General features: G+C 34.9%; 2 protein-coding genes across 3 annotated transcripts in view; one reads left to right on the plus strand and one right to left on the minus strand.

The window, feature by feature from the left end:
- Positions 1 to 8,395, plus strand: part of LOC145673990 (sodium-independent sulfate anion transporter-like) — a 109,744-nt gene extending 101,349 nt beyond the window's left edge. The window contains exon 11 of the mRNA XM_081743816.1: positions 5,283 to 8,395. Coding sequence (XP_081599942.1) covers positions 5,283 to 5,447 — 165 coding nt within the window. The 3' untranslated portion in view covers positions 5,448 to 8,395. The remainder of the gene's footprint in view (positions 1 to 5,282) is intronic.
- Positions 8,396 to 15,483: 7,088 nt separating this feature from the next.
- Gale (UDP-galactose 4'-epimerase) overlaps positions 15,484 to 20,214 on the minus strand; it is a 44,896-nt gene continuing 40,165 nt past the window's right edge. For both annotated transcript variants that reach the window (XM_081743823.1, XM_081743820.1), the window contains one exon: positions 15,484 to 20,113. In XM_081743823.1, coding sequence (XP_081599949.1) covers positions 20,064 to 20,113 — 50 coding nt within the window. In that variant the 3' untranslated portion in view covers positions 15,484 to 20,063. The remainder of the gene's footprint in view (positions 20,114 to 20,214) is intronic.

Raw genomic sequence — 20,214 nt, forward strand, 5'->3', positions numbered from 1 at the left:
TACGCTGCGGAAAATTTGTCGTTTATGCAAAATCGATTAGTTTCCAGTTTTTGAAGTCGTATGTAATACTATGATATTACCTTTAATATTGCTATTGTTTAAAAGTTCTTGAAATCGCAATGCGCTGTCTCCTCTGTTTACCATGTATTTCATAACTTTTCCGCAGAAAGTAAATACAACATTTGAGTAAAATTTCTTAAAATATATAAAAACTTATACTAAAGAGAACAGTTACTACAGAAGCTATTTGGTTAACATGGTTTGTATGTGGCACCAAGGAGGTATTCTCGCGGGGAGTCCACCGGGTCCAGACCTGCCTCCCAAAAAAGAAAAAAAAACTTCGTAACTTGATATTCATTTGTACACGTTTATAATATAACTATACTTATTTAGCAGAGAAATGATTGATGCAGCCTGAATATTTAGTCTTACACTTCATATATACTCTTTCTTATAAAAACAATCAAGTTCTATGACTTTTTCTGAGAATATAGGCGATTCTACTTAACAATTACTTACCGTCTTTTCGAATGCATAATAACGCCAGTTCAATACTATGTAGATTGGTGTCTTGTGTTATTGGACTCCAACCAACAAAACTTTCTGTGTGCACACCTGGTGAGTGCCATATTAATTTCAAATTCCACTAAGATACCATTAATGACAATGCGAAGATTCAGAATGGGCTTTAGAAAGCGAAAACGCGATGAAACTTTGCCGTGCCATATTTAATAAAGAAACATATACTGAGTTAAAGATAGAAATTCCTATTGATGGTTAACCCTTTCGGACCCAGGTCATTTTTGGTGTTTTCCTACAATTTCAGTTAGTGACTTACTGCTCAAAAACTATCTGATTGATATGGTTAAGGCCTTGTTTTTTTTTTTTTTTTAAAAAAAAAAGTTGTATGTGATTATTTTTAGTGTGTAAGTTACATTGCAGTGTTGCCAACGGGTGGGAAATTATTATGGGAAATGTAGAGGTGAAAATTTACCAAAAAATCCCTAACTGAACTTCAAGATATTTTTGTAGCTGGCACCACTGTTGCCACATGGGTCCAAGTCACCTAAATAATCTTTGGCGTGTTGACAAGGTGCAGTAAAAACCTGAAGTCGCTGCCTCCATACAAAGAGAGAAAGAAAAAAATCTCTGCCATCATACACATGAAATTTTGACACTGTTTACATGTCAGAAACAAAAAGCAAGAGGTGTGCCAGGGCTACAGTTTCCCTAATTATTTTATTGAAACTTTTAATGTTGCGTTCTGTAGGCCAAAGACAAGGCTTTCAGATAGTAGTACGTTTGTTCCAATGTAGCCAGCAAGAGGGAAATAATAGAGGAAAAAAGGAAAAATCTCCGAATTTTTAACCTAGAATCGGGAATTATTATTATTTTGGCTGGAATCGCTGCCACCAAACAGACGCAAACTATTTGAAAATAAACCCTGGTACCCCACTAATATATATCCTACAAAGTAAGCATGGAATTTAAAAAAAAAAAAAAACTCATTCTACCTCAGAAATTTATCATTTTCTTACCATTTGCAGAACATGGTTTATTATAAACCTCAACTGTAGTTTTCCTAATTATCCTACTGAAACTTTCTATGATGCGTTGTGTAGGCTAAGGACGAGGCTTCAGACAGTGATACGTTTCTTCGAATGTAGACAACAAGAGGGAAATAAACAAAAAATTGAATTTTTCCAAAATTTCCCCCTAAGATCGGGAATTACTTGTAGCTGGCAACACCAGACAGACGCAAACTACTATCTTAAAATAAAGATTGATACACCACTAATATTTCCTACAAGTATCATGGCGATATGTAAGAAACAAAGCTTCTAATAAAAAAAATAGATTACGGTAAACAGAAAAGGAAAAACTAGAAAAATCAAGGATTATAACCTAAATACGATTTTTTCGTGCGCCCCCTAATTACCCCATTGTAACAATCTGTACCTGCCTCTGTTCAGTAAGGACCAATGTTCGACTGGCGTAAGTTGACTTGCGCTCGAACGTATAGGTACGGATTTATAAACAAAATTTTCGAAAATTTCGAATTTTCACCCAAATTTAGAGAAATTTTAATTTACTTAGTTGGTAATACTGCGCGCAGGCCGGTCCAAGTGATGTCAGCGATTACGTATCCATCCTAGGTATCTACCTGTCAAGTTTTAAGAAGATTTCTCTACCATGGAGGATGCTACAAGGAAAAAAAAAGAAAAAAGAAAATTCGAAAATTTCGAATTTTTACTTTGGGCTGAAATTTGAGAAAGAAATTCGACACCCAGAAGAAAAAGAAACTAATATGATAAACTATGGTCCTACCATATTTGACGCAAAAAAATCTTAATTAATTTTCACACAGGAGCGGATTGAAAAAGTGACACGCCCTTGTGTGCCACTTCGGGCACTTGGGTCCGAAAGGGTTAAGAAGCTCCACGTATAGTCGCTTATCGGACAGATTGAAAGTTATAAATCCTGGCTATTTTAAGGAAGTGCAAATTGATTCATAAAGATAATCAAAGAAACATTTCGTAGGTGATAGAACATTCGAGTCATTTATGGTTTAGTTCGATTCTAACAAAAAGCTTTGAATGTGTATCAAATTGTCGTCAAATATGCAGTATGTCTGGCGTGCAAACAAAATATCACAAGAAATGACGAATATAGTTTTACTATGTTGGGTCTGTGTCTCTGCTGAAACTAAACAACCCATATTGGAAGAGAAAAGTTCATAGTCATACTACGGCAACAGGGAAACAAGGTTAAATGGTTGTCACTATAAAAATTATTTGGCGTGAAAACCAAAAACAGTTAAATCCAAAAGTACTGTATTGACGTTCTGCAGTCTATACAGGACAATATGAGGCATGAATATCGAGAGTTCTAAGTCTGTGGGAAGTTGAATTTACAATATTATGAAATACCTAGCGCATTAATACATTAAAATACAACAAATAAATGCCTCCCTGTTCACTTACCGTGGAGAGACAGTAGTGTTACTTCAATCTCAATATCTAGCTAAAGAATGATATCAGTAATACACATAACATGAATAAAAATACATTTGTGTATCGGATTGAAAAATCAAACATTAAAATTAATTTGTTTTCGTAGACATACTAATTATATACCCTTTTCTGATCTACTTTACATCTTAAAATATAGAGCATAATATACATTCATATATTCGAAAGATCAACCCTGTTTTTTCAAGGTTATTATAATTCTGTTAAACACTAGGACGCTTTAACTGAAATTCCAGAAAGAAATCTTTATATTTCTACTATTTAAACACAAATAAAAATAGGCATAAATAACTTCTTATTAAGCATATTCAGCATTAACAAGCGTATGCTTAATATCATCTGATTTCTTAAAACTATTAACAGTAACTTCGTGATAATCTTGAAGTTTTACAGACGTGTTCAAATTATTAAACTCACGCTCGAAAAATGTAAAATTGATGTAGGAGTCCTAATTTCAGAGTTCTAGAACATTTAATTTAATGGATAAACCACCAATATAGGATCCTGAAGTGGTGATATCACCTTTGAACAGCAAATGGTATTAGTGAGGAGGGGAGGGGAATTCTGAAAGTGGCGTTTCAGTTGTGGATATCTATCAACAATTGTGTGTTCCTATCAACAAGTTACAGTCTGAAGTGTTGTGGTTGCTGTCGTAAAAAGTTAACGACATTCAAAGCATTCAACAGTTCGAATGGGCCAGTTTAAAATGATTGTGTATCAGTCTTTTATTCGGTGTAGTCCTGTAATTGTAGCATAATGGAAAAAGCAAAAGACCTTACTCCGCGTAAAATGGAAGTTAACAAAATACTTCCGGTGGAAATAAGATATACACGGCAATACCTTGCTAGTAGAGTTGGAATAGAACAAAAATCTGTGAGTAGAATCTCTGTTGAAATGAACAAGAGCCAAATAGGGTTGGGAAGTGTGAGCGATAACTGGGAAACAGAAGTACAACTTCTAATAGACTTAATCATAAAAATGGCTGCGTATGGCGCAGACATTTGGCCTGAAAGCGTTCGAAGGATTCTTTGTGCCGAGGGAATAAAAACACACCGTCAAGAAAGAAGACAAAAATTAGAGTCTACTCCAATCATGGCAAAGAAGCGCCTCGAATGGGCATGAGGCCTAGAATATTGGACTGCTGACGATTGGAGAATAGTGTGTTTCAGTAATGAATCATGTATCTTTGTGTTTGATGAATGTTCACAATATGTGCGACGTCGAATCCCTGGGAGGAATTCAAGTTGGAATGTCTTTAATAAACCGTGAAGCATCCTACTTCAGACATGGTCTGGGGTGTGATCTCTGTCTTCGGGCCTGGAAGACTGTATATAGTAGAGAGGACAATGAATCACGACAAATACCTGCAAGTTCTTCAAGAAGAACTGCTTTCCCAGACTGCACTCTATTTTTGATGACGTACAATGCATCTTTATGCATAATAGAGTCTCATGCCACCGGGCCAAAGCTGTGACAAAATTCTTTGAGGACAACGAAATTAGTGTTCTCCCGTGGCCAGGCACTAGTCTTGATATGATTCCGGTTGAAAACTTTTGGAGCTTCATGAAGGAAAAGCTAGAGAAGCAGCACATTAGAACCAAACTTCATTTGATCAAGATCAACAATTTGTGGTATCACGATGCTGAATTGAAGGCAAAATGTGTTAGACTCATATATAGGATGCCACAAAGGATAAAGGACTTAATAAAGAATAAGGAATTTAATAAGAAATATTGATCTTTGTGTGAGAGATAATTTTCTTTAAGTATTCCATTTCATTTTTTGTTTCCAATTTGGATATACACACTTTATAGTAATTATATTTAAATGTTACGTACGCATTTGTTTTATTGATATTGAAAAGCATATGCCACACCCACTAGAAATTAGGACAGAGTTACAAAGTAGTAATTTGGACTAAGCTCGAACGTATTTTCTCACGTAATATTGTAAGAACAGTAAAATATTCAGAAACTGAATGTTGAGTCTAATAATTTGAACACGTCTATATGCAGTGATTTTGAATAAAAAAATCTTGAATATAATCCTCAATTTACTGGTAAAATTAAGTCAAATTAATGGTGCTTATTATTGAGGATTTAAGTAAGCTTTAGGTGATGATTTCTTTATAAAGGTGATGAAACCACTTTTGTTTTGACTCTTAGTTTACATTACGTCAGTTCTGTACCACATTTCAATATCTTCTATATATATATATATATATATATATATATATGTATGCAATTTCAGGGATTCAAATGTTTGGAGAAAGATTTCCAAAGAAGAAAACAAAGTTTATATTTTGTCCATTTGGCTCCAAGAGTTCTTCAAATTTTGGAAAAATTCGAACTACAGTACATGATACAGAATGGTTCCGAAAAGGAACTAGAATGGCTTTTACAAGGAGGTACCTGAATACGCTATAGATCCTGAAAATAATGACTCATAATGATTACTTAAAGAGTAGTCGTTGCAATTGGTTTCACAATTAAATATGAAATTTCAAACATGTGATATGACAATATAATTAGTTTCTATTAAATAATCTAATTGCTCAATGTAAGTATAGTATTTTTAAATTCACAATATACAGTAATGTGCCTGCACAGCATTGTTAGTAGTGTCGTTATATTGTAGGTATGTTATGTTTTTATGTCTATACTCAACATTATGTCTACCTCTTTCAACTTTTGGTATGAAACTATTTAATTAAGATGTTTTGTCGAGGAATGACATTGATAATAGACGAATATGTTAGGAAGATGTTTAGGTCCTATGAATGCCAAATATGATTATATATATTATAACAATTAGAATGATGTTTAACATTCTTTAACCAAGATGGCCAAGGCCAAGATGGAGCTTATCTACAGGGTGTTCGGAAACATCAAGAAACTTAGGAAAATGAATCCTTACATGAAAACAGAAAAAGAAATTGTACATCAACATGGGTGGAGAAATCATTTCGGAACTATAGCCCGCCAAAATTGGTCGGAACAAAATAAAAAGGACGATAACTTGAGAGTGAAATGTCAGACGAAGATCAGGTAATAAAACAATAGTTATTTTGTGTCTAGATTCCATTCATGTACCAGTGGGTATAGAGTGTGTGCCAGTTTTCAGTTCCTGATCTATCATTGTCTGTTATAGAAGATATCATAAATCTCCTGTACTTCAAGGCTAATGCTGTCATTGCCCGTTTCAATTCTGCTGGTACATTAATGAAATCTAGGCTCGAAATAAGCACTATGTTCTTTTACCCGACCTTGATCCGATATTTCAAGTGATGGTCCTTTATTTTATCTTTCCAACCAATTTTTGGTGGACTACATTTCCGAAATAACACAATTGTGAACTCATGTTGGTCTATATTTTTTCTGTTTTCATGAGGATTTATTTTTCAGTTCTTTAATGTTGTTTCAGAACACCTTGTGTGTATATATACGGTAAGCTACTCTATACAGTTGGAAAGGCCAGAGACCTTACATGACATACAATAACTTCAGGAGATTTATACAAAATTTTCTAATGAATGTTTTGTGTCGTGCACGGTTGTGGATCAGTAATGTTATCTACATGTAATTCTAAATAGACCTATTGTTAAATTTGCTTCGAAGAACATAGGCAACAACAATTTAACACAGGTTACTGTGTTACAGTTTACGTATAAAAATTGATTTTTTTAAGGAAGGGTATGAAAGATAGTATTTAGGATTTTTCTTTAAGTTACATTTTATATGAAGTGAGGTAAATATACTGCCGACAAAATATTTAAATTATACAAATATGTAATAATTAGTCATATTTCAATCTATGTTTGAGCTGTATCCTTTATAGAAAGACTACGAAAGTACAAAATTATATGTTCTAGAATTGCTTGCTTTCACTCTTAAAACTGTATCTACTACTTTTGGGGTTATCAGTGCAAGTTAAGTGGGAGAAACAATTTGCTTCTACAAATTGCATTGTTTGTTGTTGAACACTCAATTTACAAAATGATTAATGGTTATTATTCGCAATGTACAGTAACTATAGTTCAATTATGTATGATGTTTCTTTTCTCGATGGATAATAAATTGTAAATACAAACTAACTTTGGAACTTAATATTTAGAAACGTGTAAAGAGTATAAACGTAAAATATCTCAATAACGGACACCGATAGGACATGAATATGTGTCCGTCAATGAGAGGTGACCGTTACAGAATAGTTTTACAAATTTAGATTAGTCATAGCTCATGTGGTAATTGTATGCAGTGTGCACGATAATTATATGTAAATAAATTAGTTATAAATGTAAATTAAAATATTGTACTCAGTGTTCGAATTACTGAGGGAATGACAGGGAAACCACGTCTGTAAAGAAATAGAAGTATCCTTGGGGAGATGTGTTTATATGAGCGTACACTACAAAGTTTTGTGCTGTAATTTTCTTCTCAGTTGTAAATCATATTTCTATGAAAGCCCCTCATTCGCTTACCGACTATTTTGAAAGTGAAAGTAACCCAATAAGAACATGCAATATTATTGTTAAATACAGAAAATACAGATTTTCTTGGGAAGAAATCTGCAATAATCTAGCGGTGTATAATCCTGTGTACGCCAGTTTCTGATCAAAATTAGCTTGTAATGGTTGGACCAGTTAAAGGCATGCATAAATTGGAGAGTTTTTTTCTGATTCTAGAAAGTACTTTCTGTACGAAATGAGCTGGGAATAATTTCTGTCCGTTATGAAGACGCTACTAAAATGTGTCCGAGAGAACTCCTAAAAGGGAGGGTTTTCCCTATAATGTATATATTTTGTAAGGATCAAAGAAATTTTGTCTGGATTATGGAGATGCACGCTATTGAGAGGTATCCATTAAGGCAATCACTCATTTCATTTTGTTCGATTATATATTGTAGTTATAAAACATGTATGGTTCATGCTAGTTGTCTTTAATTCAAGCTACAAATTTTAGCACCTCTTTTTTTCAAGGTTTAAGTTCTCTTTCGACGGAGCATGGGAGAATGAGAACCAGTGGTTCAGTAATTTTAAACGTGATGGCTTCATTCGATACTGGAAAAATCGGTACAAAGAATTCTGAGGAGGAATATTCGAGGACTACTAACTTAAATTCTATATATATCATCCATGATATACGTTGTGCAACAATAGAATGCATCTCTATAGAAAATTTTCAAATAATTATAATTGAAAGGGATTTGCTGCTGCCAGTAGCCAATCAGAGAAAGATATCTTAGCTGTTGTATGTATATACGATTGTACAGTTATCCTGTATCACATAGTGTCTGATGAAGCCAAAGAGTTAGTTGGCGAAACTGTAACACGTGTTGAACTTTAATGAAAATATATAGTTTTGCTCAGCAAATAATTAGTTTATATTTAATTATAGCAAAGCAAAGCTTCTATTTATGGGAAATATCACAGTTAGTGATTATCATGCATAAAAAGAAAGTATGAGGAAAAGAATTACAAAGGCATACGAAGGAATAAGTAGAGAGATACACAGCTTTGAACCAAAAGTGCTTGCTCCGATTTATTCGAGTACCTGAAATAAGATGAAGAGTACCTGAAATAAGATGAACATGAAAATAGTCCGAAGCAAAACCAAAATTTATTTTGAAATGGTTGTAAACATAATGACCTGATTTCAGAAATGAAAGTAAAAGAAATCTTTCAGTATTACGTTTCACGATTATGCCCTTTAGGCTAAGGGAGATGGATGATTGAGGCAAGTAAATGATGATGATGATGGAAGAATCGGTGGGATGAGAATGTGGGAGGAAACAGGAGTACTTCGAGAAAACCTACGGACATGATGTTATCAACCACAAACTTACCTGGCCAGGAATCAAACCAGGGACCCACGCACCAGAGGTAAGTATTCTACTACTGAGCCACCGTGTCTTCCGACCTAATTGTACAGGGTGTCCAATATACAATGTAATCCGGAGTTTGGGATAGTAGAACTTTTGAACCTGAAGTGATACACAAATAATGGTTATTACAAAATGAAGCCTTGTTCATGCATATATTTTTAAACTAGGAAGCAACGATTGAAATACACTAGGAACCACACAGTGTTGCCAGATGTAACCGAAGGTTTTTTTTTTTTTTTTGCAAAACCTTTAAAATTGACTTATAACTCATATGTATGGATGTTATGTCGTTAATTTTCAGTTTGTTTAGTTGGAGTAGCTTGGAAACTATGGAGCAGAAAAAATAATTTTTCATTTCCACCGATAACTAATCGGATGAGGCCTCTGTAAGGAGGAACTAAAGAAATCATAGTTTTCATAAATTACACTCTGAATTGGCAACCCTGCTGATGTTTCAGTGCATCAAAAGGTGTGTTAAGGATCTGTCTACATTATACAATTCCTGAAAACAATGAAAAACAAACTTTGAAATTATCATGATAAAACGTTTACTTACATGCACCCGGCAACACTGCTAATATCAGAAATGAGCTACCAGCTCTACGGCGGATGCTGGGAGTGTCCCGTTTTGATTCAAACACGGTTCACACGTTTCACCAGGTTGGCAGCAACTTTACGAAGATTAGAAGTGTTAATGTTCTCAATGGCACTGCGAATGTTCGTTTCCAGGTCTTGAATAGTTCAAGAATTGTTCTTCTATACCTCTTGCTTTAAATAGCCTCATAGAAATGAATAGTAATGTTGCCGGGTGCACGTGAGTGAAAATTTTATCACAATAATTTCAAAGTTTGTTTTTCATTGTTTTCAGGAATTGCATAAACATCAGCAAAGTTGCCAATCCAGAGTGTTAATTTATGGAAACTACGATTTCTCTAGTTCCCCCTTACAGAGGCCTCATTCGATTAGTTATCGATGGAAATGAAAAATTCTTTTTTCTGCTCCATAGTTTCCAAGCTACTCCAACTAAACAAACTGAAAATTAACGACAGAACATCCATACGTATGAGTTATGAGTCAATTTAAAGGTTTTGCAATATATATATATATATATATATATATATATATATATATATTTACACCTTCGGTTACATCTGGCAACACTGTGTGGTTCTTAGTATATTTCAATCGTTGCTTCCTAGTAGGGATAGCCAGATCCGGATATTTTTGGATCCGGATATCCGGATCTACTTGGGTCCGGATATCCGGTATCCGGATATCCGAACACTGGATCCGGATCCGAAATTTCGGATCTTGGATCCGGATCCGAAAAAACGGATCTTGGATCCGGATCCGAAAAAACGGATCTTGGATCCGGATCCGAAAAACCGGATCTTGGATCCGGATCCGAAAATCCGGATCTTGGATCCGGATCCGAAATTTCGGATCTTGGATCCGGATCCGAAAAAACGGATCTTGGATCCGGATCCGAAAATCCGGATCTTGGATCCGGATCCGGATCCGAAAAAAACGGATCTTGGATCCGGATCCGAAAAAACGGATCTTGGATCCGGATCCGAAAATTCGGATCTTGGATCCGGATTCGAGAAACCGAATCTTGGATCCGGATCCCAAAATCCGTATCCGAAATTTCGGATTCGAAACTCCGTGTCAGAAAATTCGGGTGTTCCGAATCAGCAAAATTTTCGAAATTATTGACAAAGTGATTTTCATTCCTATGCTTAAAATAAGATTTTAAGACACTTTTGGTATCTGATCGTGTGACAGCCTTGCGTTCTCTTCATTCCAAATTTGATTGAGTAAAACTGTCGACTTAGGTAAGAGCAATCTCATTGTCAGATTCGATTCTAGTGGAAATACTTGACCGAAAAGGTAGTAAACCTTTTTTAAAGCGGTCGTCCTGATGGAAATTTGTCCTTTGTTTTCTGTAACACTAGTCAAATGCTGGGATGAAACCTTAGTCTCAAGCTTCTTCATTAGACTCAGGCTGCTTACTTTTCTAATTCTTTCTGAGTTATTGTGGTCACTGAATGAGGCCATTTCCTAGTCGTGATGGGCTAGGCCATTGCTAATGGAACAGACTATAAAATATAGATCAAATCAAATTAAGGAGCAACTTCCTATTCTTGCTCTTGATAAGCTTTTTTTCTTTCTTTAAAAATACGTTTCTCTGTGACCGTACCACTCCAGTTAGAATTAAGAATTGTAGTAGAGATGAAGTTCTAAATGGCAATTAATGTATCAAAATCAATGTATTAATGTACTGTATGTGTATACAAAATACCATATGGAGGCACGAGCAGTAACACGTATCTTTGTAATTAGTAATCCACTACTTTAACTCTGCATAGGTTGTATAAGGAGCTATATCATTCATATAAACACATAGGCGGATGCAGGGGAAGGGCGAAAAGCCGTTCGCCCCTACCCAGCGCCACCATTAACAGTGTACTACTTTAGTAGTAATTTGTGGCAATTTCAGATCATCTAAGTAATTTTCCACTGCTAGCATCCTCAACCGCCCCCTCCAGGAGTCCGTTCTGGATTCGCCCCTGCGCAAACATAATATACAACTCATTTTGGTAGCTTTTTAAAAATTTTATCTTAAAGGATTGTCATTTCTCGTGGCTACTTATGCAATTTTCTCCACAGGCATACATGCAATTTCCAGTCATTACGCAAATACATTTATATACTTAATAGACCTCGGCTAGTTGGGGGCTTCGCCACTAGACCCCCGTTACTAGGGCCTCGCACCACAAAAACCTCTAATCATAATCAATTTAAAAAGAAATGTCTGGGGATTTGCCCTTAGACCCTCTGATATCTCATTTGATCGGCCTATGACCTCGTACCTCGTAAACCTACAACCATACCGAATCTCAGTTCAAATATCAAATTGTATGTAATAACATTCTGGTATCCCGAGACATACCGAATTTCAGTGCGAGTACATGGGGGCTTTCCCCCCAGCCCACACATTTGCTCGGTCTACGGCCTTGCACATCATACGCCTGCAAACATAACGAATTTTTAAGGGGCCGCGGTGGCTCAGTGGTAGAGCGTTCACCTCCGGAGCTTGGGGTCCCTGGTTCGATCTCAGATCGCGCCGTGTGGACTTTGTGGTGGACAAACACCGTGCTCGTGGGTTTTCTCGGGGTTTTCCCGTTTCCTCCCACTTTCTTCATTTCATTTATTTTTCATAATCACCGTCTCCTTTAGCCTAACCGGCATAAACCTGGGACGTAAAAACTCAAGGATTTCATTTCATAACGAATTTTCGTTCAAATAACAAGTTTCATTTCTCTAACATTCCAGGATTCCGAGATATAAAAGTCTTTTCTCCCCGCCCCTTTTCTTCTCCTCTAAGACATCAAAAAACGCTTAAGTACATACCTAATTATTTAAATGTAAAGCCCAAATACCAAATTCTATGCTCCTAACCTTCAGAGGTTCCCAGAAATCGACATGTTATTATAATAATTACAATCCCCACTCTCTTTCCTTTCCATCTCTTTTCTTTTCCTTTTTACTAAAACGTCAAAAAACACTGAAACACATGTCAAATTATTTTCAATGAGAAATGCAAATACCAAATTTCAAGTATCTAACCTTAAAGGATATAACATATTAATACAGTAATTGTAAACCCCACTTAATTTTCTTCTCGCCCTTTTTCTTCCCTTCTGGGCCACACACACACACACACACACACACACACACATACATACATACATACATATATATATATATATATATATATATATATATATATATATATATATATATATATATATATATATATATATATATATATATATATATATATATATATATAAAACGTTGAAATACGTATCTAATTATTTTAAGTGAGAAGTCCAAATACCAAATTCCATGTTTCTAACCCTTTAAGTTTCCGAGATATAGGCATATTATTATACTAGTTGCAATAATTGCAATTACCACCCGCTCTTTTACTTCCTATATCTTCCCTGCCCCTTCTAATTTAAATATCAAAAAGCACTTAAACAAATATCAAATTATTTTCAATGAGAAACCCAAATACCAAATTTGAAGTATCTAACGTCAAGAATCATCAATATTTTCCACCCCATTTCCCCCCTTCCTCGTCAAATTTCCCAAAGTCCTTCCTTAGTGGTATCCTACGTCACAAAGCCTATAAACTGTCCAAATTTCAAGTTTGTAGTTTAAGCGATTTGGCCTGTACGGTGATCTGTCACTCACTCACTCAGTCACTCAGGATTTTGCCCTTTTTATATAGAGAGATTTAAGATTTTATGGGAAAGCCATGGATTTTGTCCTAAGGCCGCCAGTGTCTTAGAAATGTAATAGCTTTGCTATAAACTTTAAGCAATCAACTGACTGATCTGCGTCTATATGTATTATGTAAAATACCGCTTATAATATTTATTTTGCTCGTAATAAAAGAAATAGAAATGATGACGAAAATTCGAAGACATCCATGATTTTAGCGTAATGCTGCAGGAGTTCAGATCATTGAATTAATCATAAGAGCCGACTGTATAAGATAGACTACATTAAATTCCAATGTGGCACAAAGAAAATATGCAGCATTACTATGCAGTTTTTCAACGTTATAACTCATTCTGAAAATATTATCATAGGTCTCACAAACAATCGAATTTTAAACCTAACTCGATTAATATATAACAAAAGGCAGATCTATACAACTACTGACTTGAGATGAAAGTGGCATACTTGTAGTACGTTTAAAGATATACTAAAGACTAAATGATGGGGTGTGCGCAACAATGGTGAAAATGACATTTTGATGTAATCTTTTGTCATTTAAATTGAATTGTCTTCCCACTGAGTTAGATAAAATTCACCTAGTAAATTTTATACATATGGATATTTTAGTTCTGGCTCTCAATCTAAGGCCTAAAATATTCAAAACAGGAGTCCGAATCTGAACTTCGAAACTTCGGATCCGGATCCAAGATACAAAACTTCGGATCCGGATCCAAGATCCGAAATTCCGGATCCAAGATCCGAAACTTCGGATCCGGATCCAAGATCCGAAACTTCGGATCCGGATCCAGGAACCGAATATCCGGATCCGGATCCAAGATCCGAAATTCCGGATCCAGGAACCGGATATCCGGATCCGGATCCAAGATCCGAAATTTCGGATCCGGATCCAGGAACCGGATATCCGGATCCGGATCCAAGATCCGAAATTCCGGATCCAGGAACCGGATATCCGGATCCGGATCCAAGATCCGAAATTCCGGATCCAGGAACCGGATATCCGGATCCGGATCCAAGATCCGAAATTTCGGATCCGGATCCAGGAACCGGATATCCGGATCCGGATCCAAGATCCGAAATTCCGGATCCGGATCCAAGATCCGAAATTCCGGATCCAAGATCCGAAATTTCGGATCCGGATCCGAGATCCGGATCTTATAGGATCCGGATCCGGATCTTATAGGATCCGGATATCCGAGATCCGGATCCGTCTGGCCATCCCTACTTCCTAGTTTAAAATTTTTTGCATGAACAAGGCTTCATTTTGGTATAACCATTATTTGTGTATCGCTTCAGATTCAAAAGTTCTACTATCCCAAATTCCGGGTTGCATTGTATTTTGGACACTCTGTAGAAACAATGTCAAAAGTTCTATATTATTTGTAGCACACATTGAGACTCATGATTCATTTCGTCAAGCCTCGATTTAAATATTTTTCTTCAATCGGCTTTTTATAATTATATTTTTACATTATACCTCTGCACTATTTAACTTCCAGAAACCAACAGCAAGTACTAGAAGTACTTGACTTATGCAAGTACGATAACAAAGTAATATTCTGGTAGAGGACATGAATGGCAGAGAAAGCAGTGGATGAACACAACTTAAGGACTCTTTCATCTAACAATGGACTGAGAAAAGTTACAAATGACGATGATATATATATATAACTAAATAATGCTTTCATACCTTAATCGTAGTTCTTACATTCAACGAGTTTCGCTAGAAATTATTACGTGCAATCTATTCCTGCTCTAAATATTAGTCAAATTTCGTATCTTGTGTTTTATGTAGAAGGAATACTATTTTTCAATGAAACTGCAATAAGTCAGCAACTCTAGCGTCATAATTAGAAAAAACTAAGATTATTCTTCTTTTCTTAACATTGTTTTCTTAAAATGGACGTTGGCCAGGTTGCCTCATTTGAAACAAATATTAACAGAAACATCTACAAACTTAAATCATGCGGATTCCTTTCAATTGACGGCAACTGACCTACAATGTAAAATATTTAAAGAATAATCAGATGCAATTTGCTACAGTAGAAATACATGGGCATTTACAGTTCCGATTTTAGCAGTGCACACTCGCAAAATGTAGAGTGTGTAACGTATGTTTTTTCCGTGATTGGATGGGTATGTATTCAACAGGTATTAGTAATTTATCTCGTCCATTGTATATTTCAAATATCTAATTTGTTCTTTTCTTATTTACGGAAGGTAACAGCTGCCTATTTTAAATACAAATGAAACAACATTTATAATTTAATATAACTTTTAATACTAAATAACAAAAACAAAACAACTATTTTAAATTGTATTAACATAACAAAAATATTTTGCACCCAACAGAAGTAACATCTACATATAATTATTTTTTCCCGACAATAACTGAACACTTTGGCTTAAAGAAAGAAAACACTGCTTAAATATATATATCTATATATAGTAATATTCCTATACCAAGAAATCAAAAGTTATTATCGGTATATTAGCAATGATATTTGAAAATATTACTGGGAAATTCCTAAAGCAAACAAGAATAAACTAATCTTTCGAAATGAATATTTAATTACCAGTGTAAATAAGTTAATTTGATGCATGTACTGCATTATTCCCATTTATCTCTCAAAGCGGTTTAACGAATTTTTGATTCGGAAAATTCAATTAGGAACTTAACAATGTATAAACATAACAATGACTAGACATTTTTCGCGGTTAAAATAATAGTATTTACTGGGTTCAATTGATGGTTTGTAGAATTTGTTTATAAATAATTGTGATGAAAAAATAATAGAGTTATAAATACGTCAATATAAAATTAAACACCTTTCAGTGACTACTTTCGAATGATTTTGTCACTTTTATCGGTCCTCATAACTAATGACACTATTATCCAGCATCAGTGTACACGTTTATTTAAACCAGCTAGTCAGCAGACAATGTAACAGAAAAAAAAAATCAAGGAAATACATAAAACCTTATGAACTGCCTACTTCACTACGTAAAAATCTATGCTATGGTAAATAAAATTACAGGGTTAAAATGTGTCATTTCAGTCATTGATAAGTTGGCAGTTGAACACGATAAAACACATACTACAATGACACATTAAAATTATGAATAAAAACACTTTCAATTTTAAACCTAATCACTATAATTATTCTCTTCGTTTTTAAAATTAACACCTGAATAAACATAAACATTAAAAATTGTATTTTCCTAAGAACATGTAAAATAAACAAAATTTTCAACAACCATGTAGTTATTTAAAGTAAAACAGCATACTACAAAATGCATTATTCTGAATTCATAAACAATATATATATATATGACCCTGTTCCCAAAGTAATATTACGTTCATAGTTCTGTAGTGCATAAAATAAGTCATATATGAGAAAAGAAAACTTTTGTACTAATTAGTTGCATTATTGAGCTACGACAACTTAACGAATATTCGAATCTGGAATATTCACATTAACAATCATGCTTTGAACGTAAGTATCAATTAAACCTGAAAAGTTAAAACACGTATCCAAAACTCAATTTCCTTATAAATATCCTGGATCTTGGAATAAAAGGAAAAAAATCCCTTTTTTGGAAACATTGCTTTTAAAAAGTCTCTAGTACTTAACTAGTGCGGCAACACCGTTATTGTACGCCTACTTTCAACAAAACGTAAAAGTATGGAAAATTAATCAGAAGCAGCATAACAATGAAGTTGAGAACGTACAGACTCATAATGTCCAGTATTAAATGAGATAAATATATAAAATGCAGACATAAATACCTTGTCTCTAATTTAATGAATAAAAATTCACATCAAAATAGGAGAGGGAAGAGAAGAAAAGTGAGTTTCAAGTGACCAATAAGTCAGAAGCACCGAATGAGACTAAGCCCGGAAGAAGAAAGGAGGGCAAATCGCAGCCAGCAATTAGCCGGATATAATCCAGATAGTGGAGACTATTGTCCACAGTAGAAATCCAGACTTACAACGAAGCATTGTACGCAAACATGAACACTTATGAAAACCATAATCATCCGGCATTTGAACGTGCAACATACGTCACACTTGGGTGTATAGATTTTTGCATCTTTTTCAAAACGTAAGATACACTGAGGTAACAATTATATACACGCCACTTACAAGGAAAGAAATAGCTATCAACTGTGACATTAGACGACGTATGCGTCTATCAAAGCGATTACAACAAGTTCAGGACAATTTATTATTATTTATTATTGTCAAAGGGGGACAAAAGAATTTAGCAAACTGGTGTACACAATATAAAGTTCTAAAAAAAAAGAAAGAAAGAAAAGAAAAGAAAGCTTATTCGTCACTGGATTTTGTTTATAAAGGAAGCTAACGATCCGCCGGGTTCCTAACAATGCCAGTCAATTCGTATTACTTTCAAACACAAATGTTTGGTTTAATCAGGAGGGCGTTTTACCTCTACGGAAAAGCAGCGTCAATTGTAAGTGAGTAAATCAAAGCAACTTCACAAGTCATACTTCTGCATCTACTATTCGTGCAGCAAATGGACCAGAAATTCATGCTATTCCCTTTAGTGCCATAACTGGGGATAACATGATACACAGCCATAATTGTGAATTTGCTACTGAAAAAAGCACTTAGTAATATCACACCGTAGAAGATCTATGAACAGCTTGTACGGAAAAGTGCTTGCGATGTGTGTATGTTGACTTCTTTGTTAAAGCTAGTGGAAATTCGAGTGGAGAAAATAGTGATGATATACATGGTCATCATAAGAAAATACTAAATAGTGAACAAATGGATTTATTCCGGCCAGAGGTTGGAAAAATATTCTGCAACTTCAGCCATACGTTACATGTAATTATATTTTCGTTTACGTCAGCTTGTATCTCTAGAAGGCACGTTTTCCGAATTCACGTTCATTATTAAATTATTTGATTTTTTAAACTGTCTTTTTTACGTCATTATGCAACATAGAGGTTAGGAAAGACAGAACTTATTAACGTGGACTCCAAACCACGACAGGAGTTTGAATCTGATATAGTTGGTGAGCGTGACCGATTTTTAGTTTTGTGTTTTTTTCAGCAGCGAGGCCATATGAGACGTGGACCTACAGCTTAACGTGAGATTCGAACCACATAAGTTCCCACAGGGAATCGAACAGGAGTCTCCCACGCCAAAGGCACGTAGTACGCTACCGCTTAGGCACGAGGAATCTCAGCTGGTGGGCATACAGACCATCATGCAAGATCAACCCTCACAGTATACGCTATTCCCCACCACACTACTACGCCTCCAAGAGAAGTGAATCACAGGACCTTGCCACCAGTCCTGGCTCATTTAATTATTGACAAAGAATGTATGTGAATCATACATAAAGCAATTTTAATTTTAAAAAAAAAAAAATAGCTACTTGATATTATAAATTCAGATTATTAAGGGGTAGAACCACACATTCCTTATTCGTATATTAGAAAACTATACATTATACATTTAGAGCTTTTACTTCCTGATTTGAATATAAACTTAATTTCAGTTTGTCGGTGGGATTACTGGAGCCAACGAGAAAGTAATAATAATTGTAGTTTAATTAATAGAACATATCGGCGCATCTATAAGTTTCTGTGCTAGTTCATTGTATTTACCTCAAATTCTAATTTCACATGTATAGAATATCTCTCCTGTTGGATATTATAAGGGAGTAAAGTAGAAAGAAAACAAAAGAACGATACGAGGTATTTCGCATGGTAACATAATACAGACTGTCTTGAGATCGAACTTTATCAGTTTTTCTTTCAGTTTAACTTTTATTTTCCTCAAGAACATCACTCGTAAGTTTCATTTTGATTGTTTGAGACTAGACTAACTCAGGCTTTACAGTTCCATAACTAAACACAACTTTTAAGTTGGTAGATGTACAGTCAGTACTCTGCTTCACACGATGTTATTTCTGAGGCTCTACACCGGAGTTCGCCACATAATTCAGGTAGCTCATCAGTTGACTTAGAACAGAAGCAGGATGAACACCGAAAATTCTCAATCGGGAATCGAGTATGGGATCACGCACATATTCCATAAAATTAAATGAAATCTTCAGTTTGATTATGACCTCGATTATGACCTGCAAGTTAGAGGACGCGGTTTTTGAAAAATTATTGGAATGAAAACAGTAGGAGGAACGGGTCCACATCGTGAAAACCCGTTGCCACGAGGTTCATTACAATGTTTACATGGTCTGGGATAAAACTATTTAAATAGACTCTATGCAGATATGAGCTCTCTTTACCACTGAGCCATCACCGTGTTCCTGTCGATCAGGAAACCAATTTCTACGTATTTTTCTGCCGGCAGGAAATATAGGGCCTCGGTGAATACAAATCACTGCATATTTTACTGGTACTCAAATCTTTCCAATTCGTTGTAGTTCATGGTATTTTATAAATACCAGAAAGTTGATGGACCAGAAATTTTCCAATATTGTTATTACATTGTGAGAAAAGGGACAGGAATTGCACAGGCCTCTCAACTTACGCCATCATAAACACAAAATACTTACTTCTCATTCTGGTACAACTTACGAGAAATATTCTCTGTGATTATACATTTTCATTATTCTCTAAATGCCTTGTGACGCAACTTCGCTGTAAATGCTGACTGTCTCAACTTCGGTGTTTTCACGCATAATTTGCTTTAGGCCGTTGGTATAAAATTTTAAATATATATATATATGTATTTCACTTTCCCTACTAAAAATATTTTTATATGTATTTGGTATGTTTAGAAAAATATTCTTTATCGTTATAACACTACATGGAATTCACTATTCTAGCACATTACAGCCGTTACTCAAAGCCGTTAGGATTCTGTGATTGCCATTTCCACGTATCTTTACCTGAAAGAAAAGAAGAAAAAGCAAGTTCATGATGGCTTTAGAGAATAAAAAATACGGTGTGTAATAAAAATCCAGAAACACATTTAAAATTATTGCAGCCA

Source organism: Thermobia domestica, chromosome 2 (assembly GCF_964235325.1).
Source record: "Thermobia domestica chromosome 2, izTheDome1.hap1.1, whole genome shotgun sequence".
NCBI classification, from domain to species: Eukaryota; Metazoa; Arthropoda; class Insecta; order Zygentoma; family Lepismatidae; genus Thermobia; species Thermobia domestica.